Raw genomic sequence first — 10,169 nt, 5'->3', positions numbered from 1 at the left:
GGTTCTTCTGGAGGTGTTGTTGGTGCACCGCAGCTGCCTGCACTGTACAATCGCTGGAGGACTGGGCTGTAACTCAAAAACTGAGTAGCCAATGGGGACGCACCCCTGAAAGTCCCGCCCACCTGGGAGGTTTGTGTCAGAATCTCAAACAAAAAGTGAAGGAGCGAGAAAGAGAGTACTGCAGCGAAAGCAAAAGTCTGATCATTGAGAAACAAGAAACAAGAACTGCAAACAAAAACCTATGTTAAAACAAAGAAAAAAGACTTATAATTTACATGATTACACAAATGATGTGTTTGCAACTTATAGTTTTATTTTTGAAATTTATTTTATTTTGCTTGACTCAGTTTTTTAAAATTTTAAACTCATAGTTTTGCTTTATTCTGAGAAAGTGTTGCTTTATCTTTATGATACAAAACTAATCCCATATTATTGTAAATCGCTTTGGATAAAAGCGTCAGCTAAATGCAATGTAAATGCTAATGTAATGTAATGCAGGGCGTCTCTTCTTACTTACGGGCGCCCCCTGCAGACTCTCTGCGGGACAACAGCTGCGTGTGAAAACATCCTGCATGCCTCAACACTGCAGTTCAGCGGCGGGAGCCTGACTGGATCAACACCTCCGGCCGGAGATCCTCTGACCGCCCGGCAGGGAGCCCGGTATGGCCGCGCGGACCCCGAGCCAAGCCGCGTGCCCCAGATGGCGGAGTGAGTGAGGATGCGCCTCCCCAGCTCCATCTTTGTGTCGGTGTCACTGTTCACAGCTGAGACCACGGCAGCACTGTACCTCAGCTCCACGTACCGCTCCGCCGGGGACCAGATCTGGCAGGGGCTCACGCTCCTCTTCACGCTCGTGCCGTCCGTGCTCGTGCAGCTAACCCTCACCTTCATCCACCGGGACCTGGGCCGGGACAGACCGCTCGTGCTGCTGCTGCACATCCTGCAGCTCGGACCCATCGTCAGGTCAGGGCTGCCTTGTTTATTTCTCTTTCATGAAGATGCCATGGTGGCCCTAATCACCGTGTCACGTGACCAAACATCTAGGTGTCCATGCGTAATTTGTGTGGTTAAAAGCAAGCCCGGCCTGTTTGCACATAAGCTGCTTACAGACGGTTTGATTAATGCTTTTCGCACATGCTGTTGTTTTCATTTATTCGGCCTTTTGTCTGCCTGAATGCTGATGCAGTGGATGTGTGAATGTGCGATATAGTTGGGAAATAAAACGCTGATCAATATTCCTGTCGATGTACCTGCATAGCCACACAGCTGGCAGCCACCACTGTTTTGTAGGCTCCTTTCAATAAGATCTCCTCCTCCCTCTACACAGTTTAATCATCCTCAGCTGGGTCTGATTTATGCATGGCTGCTCTGTCTGAAGGGACATTGAATCACACATGAGGAAGAAGAGGCTGACACACTGATGGAGGACCCTTTAAAGCATCTGCTGTAAACCACAATAGGCCTGGTTTTTCTTTTTTTTTATATTTATATATATATATATATATACATGGTGTAAGCCATGGCCTGACTTGGATGGACCATCTGCCTCAGCTATAGGAGCCTAATCCTGCCTGATGTAGAAATAACTGTGGATGAAAACCCATCTCATCTTCTGTAAACTAAGCTGTAATGATCTGTCGATTTGCCGATCACTTGGCTTATATCTTTTTTTTCTCCTTAAGATCAATAATTTAAGTGCATTCTCAAGAGACAGTCAGCTTTTCATGTGTAAGAATTTGCTTCGTTTGGATGTTTAATTTATGTTAAACTAAATTATATTTTGAGATTTGGGTTATTTAAACAGAAAATAACAACTATTATATGGGAATATAGATATTTTTATTTGGGAGTCAAGTGACAAAATAATTGTTAGATGCAGCCCCGATGCAAAGCCGTTTTTCAGTAGATTTATTGAAAATGTAGGTGTGATTGAGTACAAAAAAAGGTTGGCATATGGCAGCAGTTAACGTCAAGATCACAAACAAACATTGGATGCAGAGTAAAGATAAAAAGTAGATGAATACAAAATGGGAAACTTTTGAGCTCCCATACACTTTATTTTAGTGAAAGAAGGCATCAATGGACAACATGACAAAGAGCAAGTCACCAAACTAGTTTGATATGTGTATAATTCCTGATAGGACTTGATACAAAGACAAATGACATAACCAATGCCTGGGCAAAACACAGAAGAGAGTCCAGTTAGTAGGTTCAAATAATAGTTCTCAAGAGGAAATCACATTTTTTAAGTTAACATTTTAATATATGGTGTAAAGACTTGTAGGATGCTGTCACTAATCAAAAGCTGGATTCTTTTGTTTGTTAAAAACAAAACATGTCTTAAATGTGTATATTTCCTTTATTACTGGACAAAACAAGCTGTTTGACTGTAAACATTTGGGCTTTTAGCAATCAGTTTTGACTATTTTCAGACATTTTACATACCATGGGAATAGTACATTCAGTTTATGAATGATCATTTAACTCAGTCAAGCTAAAATGTAAAGTGTGCAGCTTTTCTCTGTTCTTATTATCATAAATGCAATATTTGGATTGTTAGTTGCACTTCTAGTTTAACACCTCTCATTAAGATCCGCTGAGTACAAACGTAGCAACTGATAGAGACGGTTATATCTAGATATTCATATTTGAGTTGTTTACGTTAGTTGTATTCCCCTGGAGGACCAGTTGAACACACGTCACTCGCAGCATGTTGACTCCCTGCAGTCTGACCCCGTCTGCCTGCTTCCCCTCGAGTGTTTTTCAGAAGATAAATGTTCAGACTTATCCATCTTTCTTTAGTGAAGAGCAGAACTAAGAATAGCACATGTCGCTGCCGGCTCCTTATCTCCAACAACACAACCAGGGAGGGAAATGTTGTCCGACAGCTGCACTTCCTCTTCTATTCCCGCCCAAAACAACACTTCTAACATATACACATTCCCTATCATTAAGGGCCATACCAGCCCTTAATGATAAGGGCTGGTAAGTTCAAGTAAGTTCCTTAAGTAATTAGAAATCTTATTGTAGTTCCTTATAAGTGTATGTTTTGCAAGTGTGATCACTTCTTCTTTTACAGCTCTAAACAGAAGTGGAGAATACTGAAAGTACATTTCTTGCCATGTACAAAAGAAACGCAAAGTAAATGTACTTTAGCCTTTTAAAGTCTCCCTGCACTCACAAATGCATTTAGCTTATAATTACTATAGTCTTAAGTAACAATGCAGGGTTATGTATGTGCAGAGTTTTAAACTAGAAGATTATTTAAGGAGGAAATTACTCCATAATCATATAAAATCTGAGGTCAAGACAACATGTACGAGCATGACGTGACTTTTGACATCAAACCTAACTTAACAGCCAATTAGTTTAAAATGAAACTAACACAAGAGATATGTGTGCACCATGTCTGGGAATAAACATTTCTGGGAGGTAGGCGACATTGTGAGTCCAGCCATTACAGTTTAATATTAATCACGTTTTTAATGAAGGTATAAAACATTTGTACTTTGTGGAAAACACATGAGACACACATTATGTCCTCTAAGGAGCCAGATTGTCATGAAGCTTGGTGGAAGGGTGTAGCATGGTTCAGGGAAGAGCCCATTACATGTTGGAGTGGGTCCAAAGCATGGGGCGGATTATTTCCCTTATGGAAATGGTCTTGGGCGTAGGTCTGTGCTGAGTTCCCTTATAGTTATTCAATGCACAGTCTTTTTTGAAGTCCTAAAAGATATTTCAACAAGCAATATGGGAAGTCTTTTGTCACTAGTAACAAGATGTCAAGTCATCGCTGACATGGCAACATTTAAGATGATGTGGTGAAAAATGTTAGCAGCGGTTGCTTATTTAAACATCAAGCTGTTATGGAGCAACATTATTGTTCCTTGGAAGTGGTGTTTGTAGCCACCTGGGGAATGTTAGCCCAATAATCACGTATTCTCTGTTTCGGGTTTCTCTCTCTTTTCCTCTTTATTGCCCCACTACGTTCAGAAGCTAGTCTCTAATTGTGTCTCTCTGCTGTTTTTGGCAGAGCAGATAATATAACGTTTTCAGAGCTTTCTTACTGAAAACAACTGTCTTCTGCTGCTGAAAACTCAAATATGAGCTGTGATTTTAACAGATTTGAGATGCTTTAAACCTTTTTTTGACCTGAAGGAAACTCTACAGTTGGGTCATGATTTACTTCGAGTGACATCTTTACCTGCAAGTAGAAACTGATCTAGGGTTAAATTGAAATAAATAGCGACAGCTACTGTGCGATACGATATCTGTCTGTTGTTTGCACCCACTCCATCTTAAGAGACACATCTTCTCTACAGCATGCTGAGGTCAGCAGAAACGCAGCGTGTGACTGATTTTTATCTCTTCATCCTTGAATGGGATTTTGGTATTTTCTTTAACATCTGAAAAGCCGCTGACTCACTCAAAACCTTTCCACTTTTATTTATTTATATGATTGGATCAAGTCACTGATGCGTGTCACTCCAGCTGATACAGCAGTCTGTCCCGCAGCACCCTGGGTGTAAATCCTCCTCCCTCACTGTTTTATTGTCTTGAACTCACCGCGACCTGACTTACCCTGACAGAGAGCTAATTGCTGGCGTACATGTACCAATAGATAATAACGATTGATAATACCTGTTGACGATCCTCTCCAGTCTTACTGAGCTAGTTCTGAATCCATCAATAATGCATCCTATGGAGCTCTATTGAACTTCATAACTAAAGCACCAAGAGCTGAGTCCATTAAAAGGAGTAATTCATAAAATCCATTAATAGTTTAAATATTTTACCGTGACAAGACATTTCATTTTCCAGCTCCCCAAATGTGAGTTTTTGTAGATTTATATTTTGGTTATGGACTGTTGTTCTTCCAGAATGCGGAATTCAAAGATGTCGACTTGTGCTCTTGGAAACTGTGACGGCCATTGTTTTACCATTTTCTAACATTTTACGGACCAAAACACATATACAAAAAAACTAAACATTAGTCAATAATGAATAGCTTCAGTGCAACAGAATGCAAAATATGAACAAAATAACTAAAATGAACAAACGATTGATATGGTTAAGATTATGTAACCAAGGAAAAGAAACACAGAAAGATTGGAAATGAATAGATGAATAAATAAATACAAGTGCATCTCTGCCCACTAAACCACCCTCCTCCCTTTAGAGAGCTGCTTGATGGACGTCTTCCAGGGAAGCCATTAAGGGAAACCAAATTATCTTAAATAAATACTATTATCCTTCAGTGCAAACTCAATTATCTACTGCGGCAGGGTACTCTACAAGTAATTTGGCTGAAGCTGTACTGAGAGTATTTCAGATGTCATCCAGAGTTTAAGTAAAATAGTTTATTTGCTGTCATAGAGCCGTAAGCAATTAACTGTCTATGAGGAACACTCTGTTTGATCACCATCTATTATAAATTACATGAAACAAACTGTACCTAAATGTCAGAAATTACATTTCTCCCCCATAGTTCACAATGGGAACGTGTTAGAAATAAGATTTTGAATGGCCAACGTGAAAAGGAGGAGAGATGACCGCTAGAATGTTTCTAGGAGCACCTGCATGTTGTTTCAACCATCAGGAGTTTGTCTAATCTTCAGTGAATACACTGAGCATGATTATTTAAAGAAACTTTGTTTGTATATCAAGTAGAGACAAGAAAACAATCAATGTCTGTTGACCATAAACATTGATTTGAAAGACTTTTTGAGACAGAATTATTGACTTTTTTGTGAAATACAGGCATACATCGACTCTAAATAAGAGAGGTTCAAGATCAAGTCCCGATTAAAAAAAACTCTACATGTAAAAATATTGTACAAAAGTTGTGTTTCTTACATTTTTCTGCTGAATTTCTGTGTTTGTAAACTGTAGTATTATCATATTTTTCAAAAATGTATACATTTTAATAACTATTTTAATGAGATCATGTTTCCCTCATTGTAGTTATATGATGGACTTTGTGCCTTTCCATCCCACACTGGTTTATGATAAATACCTGCAGGAATAATAACCCTGATCTGTGCTGTGTGTCCTCGTTCATTCTGCCGCTCTGAATGCTCTCCCTCTCTTGTTGCTCCCGCAGGTGTCTGGAGGCGTTCTGTATTTATGGCAGTGTGGGCCGTGTGGAGGAGCCGTATGTCAGCATCACCAGGAAGAAGCAGATACCTCGCGGGGGTCAGTCTGAGGAGGTGGAGCGGCAGGTGGGGCAGGCGGAGGGGAAGCTGTTCACACACCGAGCAGCCTTCGTCCGCTCCTCTGTCATTCAGGCCTTCCTGGGGTCGGCCCCCCAGCTCACCCTGCAGCTCTACATCTGCGCCCTGCAGCAGGGGGTGTCCATCGGGAGAGGTGAGGAAGCGTGTACTTTAATGAGTCACATTTTAATTGTCTGGCCACGTGTTACATCAATCCACTTCACCGTGTGGGCTGATCAGCTAAGTGCCATATTTGACATAAGAGGATGGTGTTTTCATGAGTCAAAGTGGTGTTATGTAACCGCCTCTCTGATACCAAGGATGGCAAATATGGTGTTTCCCTCTGCCAGTCGCTGCAGAACTGGCTGTCCAACTCTCTGTAGCAGCCAGCTTTTATTTCCCTCTGAGAGATTTAGTAAGAGTTCACACAAAGTCACACCAGGACATCTGGTCGTCGAACAAGGACAAGATAAAATATGTCATAATTACATAAATCGTACTTCCTCTGCTCCGGCGGTCTGACACTTCTATTTCACGCTGACCGGTTTAACGGCCTCCATTTGATGAATGGGAGCTTGAAGGTCTTTTTAAAGGAGAGCGTCGCCAAAGCCCATATGTACATTTAACACGTTGCTACAATCATTCCTCCTAGTCCTGTTTTAGTTTATCCAAAGCTAATATGAAGCTATTTTTATATGAGTAGAATCATTCATCTACAGTTTCAGTCTTCTAGTCCCAAATTCTCTCTTTTTGTTTGGATCCCTATTCTCTGCACATGGAAACATTAAGAGTTAATGTTATACTAAAGAGACTGAATTAACTAGAGTCTCATATCTACTTTACTTAATCTTTGGAATATATACATTTTTGATATTCTCCCCCATATTTCTCAATGGAAACGTGTCTGAAATAAGACTTTTAATGTGAATAACAGGAGAGACTACAAGCAAAACTAGTGTGAATGTTTCTACCATCAGGAGATTGTTTATTCTTCAGTGAATACACTGGGCATGGTTATTTAAATACACCTTGTATATATATCACGTAGAGACAAGCTGAGAAAACAATTAAGGTCTTTTGACCATAAACATTTATTTGAAAGACTTCTTGAAACAGAATCATTGACCTTTTTTTTAATTTACAGGCATACATAGACTCTAAATAAGAGAGGTGCAAGAACAAGGTGTGATACAAATAACGAACATGTCAAAATATAGTATAAAGGTTTTCTGCTGAATTTCTGTGTTTGTAAACTGTGGTATTATAATATTTGTAATACTTCTCACTGAAGATTTGTAAATGTATTTATAGGCATCTGTGTAATTTTCAGGTATTATTTCCTCATATCTTTTACCAAAAATAGTAGTACTTGCTTATAGTTTCCTCTGATACGATGCATGTAATGGTATTTAAAAACAATGCATAGAAAATCAGTGAAACTCATATTTTGTCTTGATATTTCTGTCTCTTCACTACCAGGCACGCTGATGGTGATCTCGCTCCTGTCCATCGTGTACGGAGCGCTGCGCTGCAACATCCTGGCCATTAAGATCAAATACGATGACTATGAAGTGGACGTCCGGCCCGTGGCTTATATGTGCATTTTCCTGTGGAGGAGCTTTGAGATCGCCAGTCGGGTGGTGGTGCTGGTTCTGTTCAGCTCTGTGCTGCAGCTCTGGATCCTCCCTGTGGTTCTGCTCAACTTCATAGTGTTCTTCTTCTACCCCTGGATCCTGTTCTGGCTGAGCCACTCTCCGTTCCCTGAGAATATAGAGAAAACTCTGACCAGGGTGGGAACCACCATCGTGCTCTGCCTGCTCACCTTCCTGTATGCCGGCATCAACATGTTCTGCTGGTCCGCTGTGCAGGTGAAGCTCTGCGACCCGGACCTCATCAATAAGTCCCAGAACTGGTACCGCATGGCCGTGTACTACGTGCTGCGTTTTGTGGAGAACGCCTCGCTGCTCCTGCTGTGGTTCATGTATAAAACTGAGGTGTACAACTTCATCTGTGCCCCGCTGCTGGTGCTGCTGCTGCTGCTCGCCTACGGCATCGCCATCTTCTTCATGCTGGTCTTCTACCAGTTCTGTCACCCGTGTCGGAGGCTCTTCTCCTCCAGCATGACCCAGGGCCTCTGGACCTGCTCCTCTCTCCTCTGTCTCTCATGCAACTCTGCTTCACCACAGAACAGGCCCACAAGAAAGTCACCATGTCCCCCCACACGTAAAGAGCCAGCCAATGACGGAGCCCAGGACACATCCAGCGACACCACTGACGACATGCCTAACGAAACAACGTATGACATGCTCAATGATACAGTCTGCGACTCTCCCAATAAAGTGAGCAATAGCATCTGTGTTGGAATCAACGGGGACATTAACCACAGTGTATCCTGCAACGCTTAAAGCATCACAGCTGTAGGACGTGCCAATATACTCAATACTGTGGGCAATCCCCACAGGAGCAATTTGGGGTGAAGTGTCTTGCCCAGGGACACAACGACATGCTGACTGCAGTGGGGTTTGCACCTGTGACCCCCTGATCTGAACACCTACGGACAACCCACTGCACCACACGCCTCCCTGTAGATACCCTCTGTAACCTTTTTAAGTGCCCCGTGAATCCCTTTGGCGAGTTGAGTTGACCCCTTTTCATATGTCCATCTCAACTCTGTTTTCTACCACTGTTAATCAACAAGAAGCTAATGTGTTCTAAGCCTGGAAATGCAATGAAGAAGCCGGGGTGGTGCTCATCTAACATCCAAACCCTTCACCCTGCAGCCTTTACTATAATAAAAACACGGACAACACAGTTACTTCTCACGCTTTGGAGACTGTGTCCACGTATTTGCTGCTTTACTGATCCCAAGGCGCCATGCATATGACTTGATTGTATTTAGTATCTCTATTTGGCATGGAGGTGTGCATGTTTGAAGCATCAGATGAACCTCTGCAAGGTGGGGGGGGGTCTGTTTTGTACAGGGTGTTTTCTGAACCCCTCCCTCTAGTTTTATGGCTGCAAGCAATCAGCTTTTTTACTCCTTGATGAGAGCGTTATCATTAACACGCGCTGCTTCTGTGATGTGTCTGTGCTTTGTGAAGAGATGTGAATATCAACATACTGTTTAAAGTGCTCGTTCACACGTTAACTGTAAGACACCGACGTCTCCAAACATGAGTTTTGCACGTTTACAAAAAGGATTTAAGTGGCTTTGGTTCAACTGTTGAACAGAAATGGCTGCAGTGATGTGAAATGCTTTGTTTGGATATATGTGCTTTTCTAATTCATGCTTGTTATGTCCGTCAGCTCTGTGTCTGTGAGTCTCACTAGTTCAGAGGTCGCGTTAACCGAATATTTTCCGTCTATGACGTAATTTTTCCAAGTATGACGGAAAACTCTGAAAGCAGTCCGTCATTTTGACAGATTAGAGCACAACTCGGAACAGCGCCAAAATGTCCACCAGCGGCCCACATTATATTACATCCTTAGTGGCCAGGTCGACTGAGGGCGATCTACTGTACTCTACTGTAACTATTATTTAGTAATTCACACCCCTGTCCAGTTGGTAGCGAGTGTGTGGATATTAAGTAGCTATTGTCTCGTCTTGTATTTGACCTCGTTGATTTCCTCGTTGTTTAACCGGCTTTAGCAATCGCAAAATGTCACGGCAGCTGAGTGTCCGAAGCTTTTTTAATAAGCCCAGTAATTGTGATGGTGTGGATAAACGAGGTGAAAAAAGAGGGATTGATGCAGTGGAGGATGAAGGACAAGCCAGTAAGACTACAACTGACAACGTTCAGCCAGCAGCAGAGGGACAAGCAAGTGGCAAGGAAAAATAAATCATTCATATTCGTTTTGACATGAAAAGTGACCGCACAGTCGGTGTCTCTGTTCATCTTCTTTTTCTCCATGCCCTTAAAGGTTCTGTATGAATCATAAAAAAAAGGAATGATTGAA

General features: G+C 41.8%; 1 protein-coding gene across 1 annotated transcript; it reads left to right on the top strand.

Annotated features, from left to right (window-relative positions):
- Nucleotides 1-485: 485 nt before the first annotated feature.
- On the top strand, nucleotides 486-9,542 carry xk (X-linked Kx blood group (McLeod syndrome)). The gene is made up of 3 exons (XM_034134480.1): nucleotides 486-963; nucleotides 6,104-6,366; nucleotides 7,692-9,542. Exons 1-3 carry the CDS (start codon nucleotides 719-721, stop codon nucleotides 8,615-8,617), a joined length of 1,434 nt encoding a protein of 477 aa, XP_033990371.1. The 5' UTR covers nucleotides 486-718; the 3' UTR covers nucleotides 8,618-9,542.
- Nucleotides 9,543-10,169: the final 627 nt, after the last annotated feature.

Source organism: Trematomus bernacchii, unplaced genomic scaffold (genome assembly GCF_902827165.1).
Source record: "Trematomus bernacchii unplaced genomic scaffold, fTreBer1.1, whole genome shotgun sequence".
In the NCBI taxonomy this organism is placed as follows: Eukaryota; Metazoa; Chordata; class Actinopteri; order Perciformes; family Nototheniidae; genus Trematomus; species Trematomus bernacchii.
This window is presented reverse-complemented; position numbering and strand designations above follow the sequence as displayed.

What these genes read in the sequence shown, in the direction of transcription:
- xk (XM_034134480.1), top strand. Translation starts at nt 719, where the DNA reads ATGCGCCTCCCCAGCTCCATCTTTGTGTCGGTGTCACTGTTCACAGCT. An exon ending in CAGCTCGGACCCATCGTCAG is followed by an intron (nt 964 to 6,103) that starts GTCAGGGCTGCC and finishes TTGCTCCCGCAG; the next exon opens with GTGTCTGGAGGCGTTCTGTA. An exon ending in GGGGGTGTCCATCGGGAGAG is followed by an intron (nt 6,367 to 7,691) that starts GTGAGGAAGCGT and finishes CTTCACTACCAG; the next exon opens with GCACGCTGATGGTGATCTCG.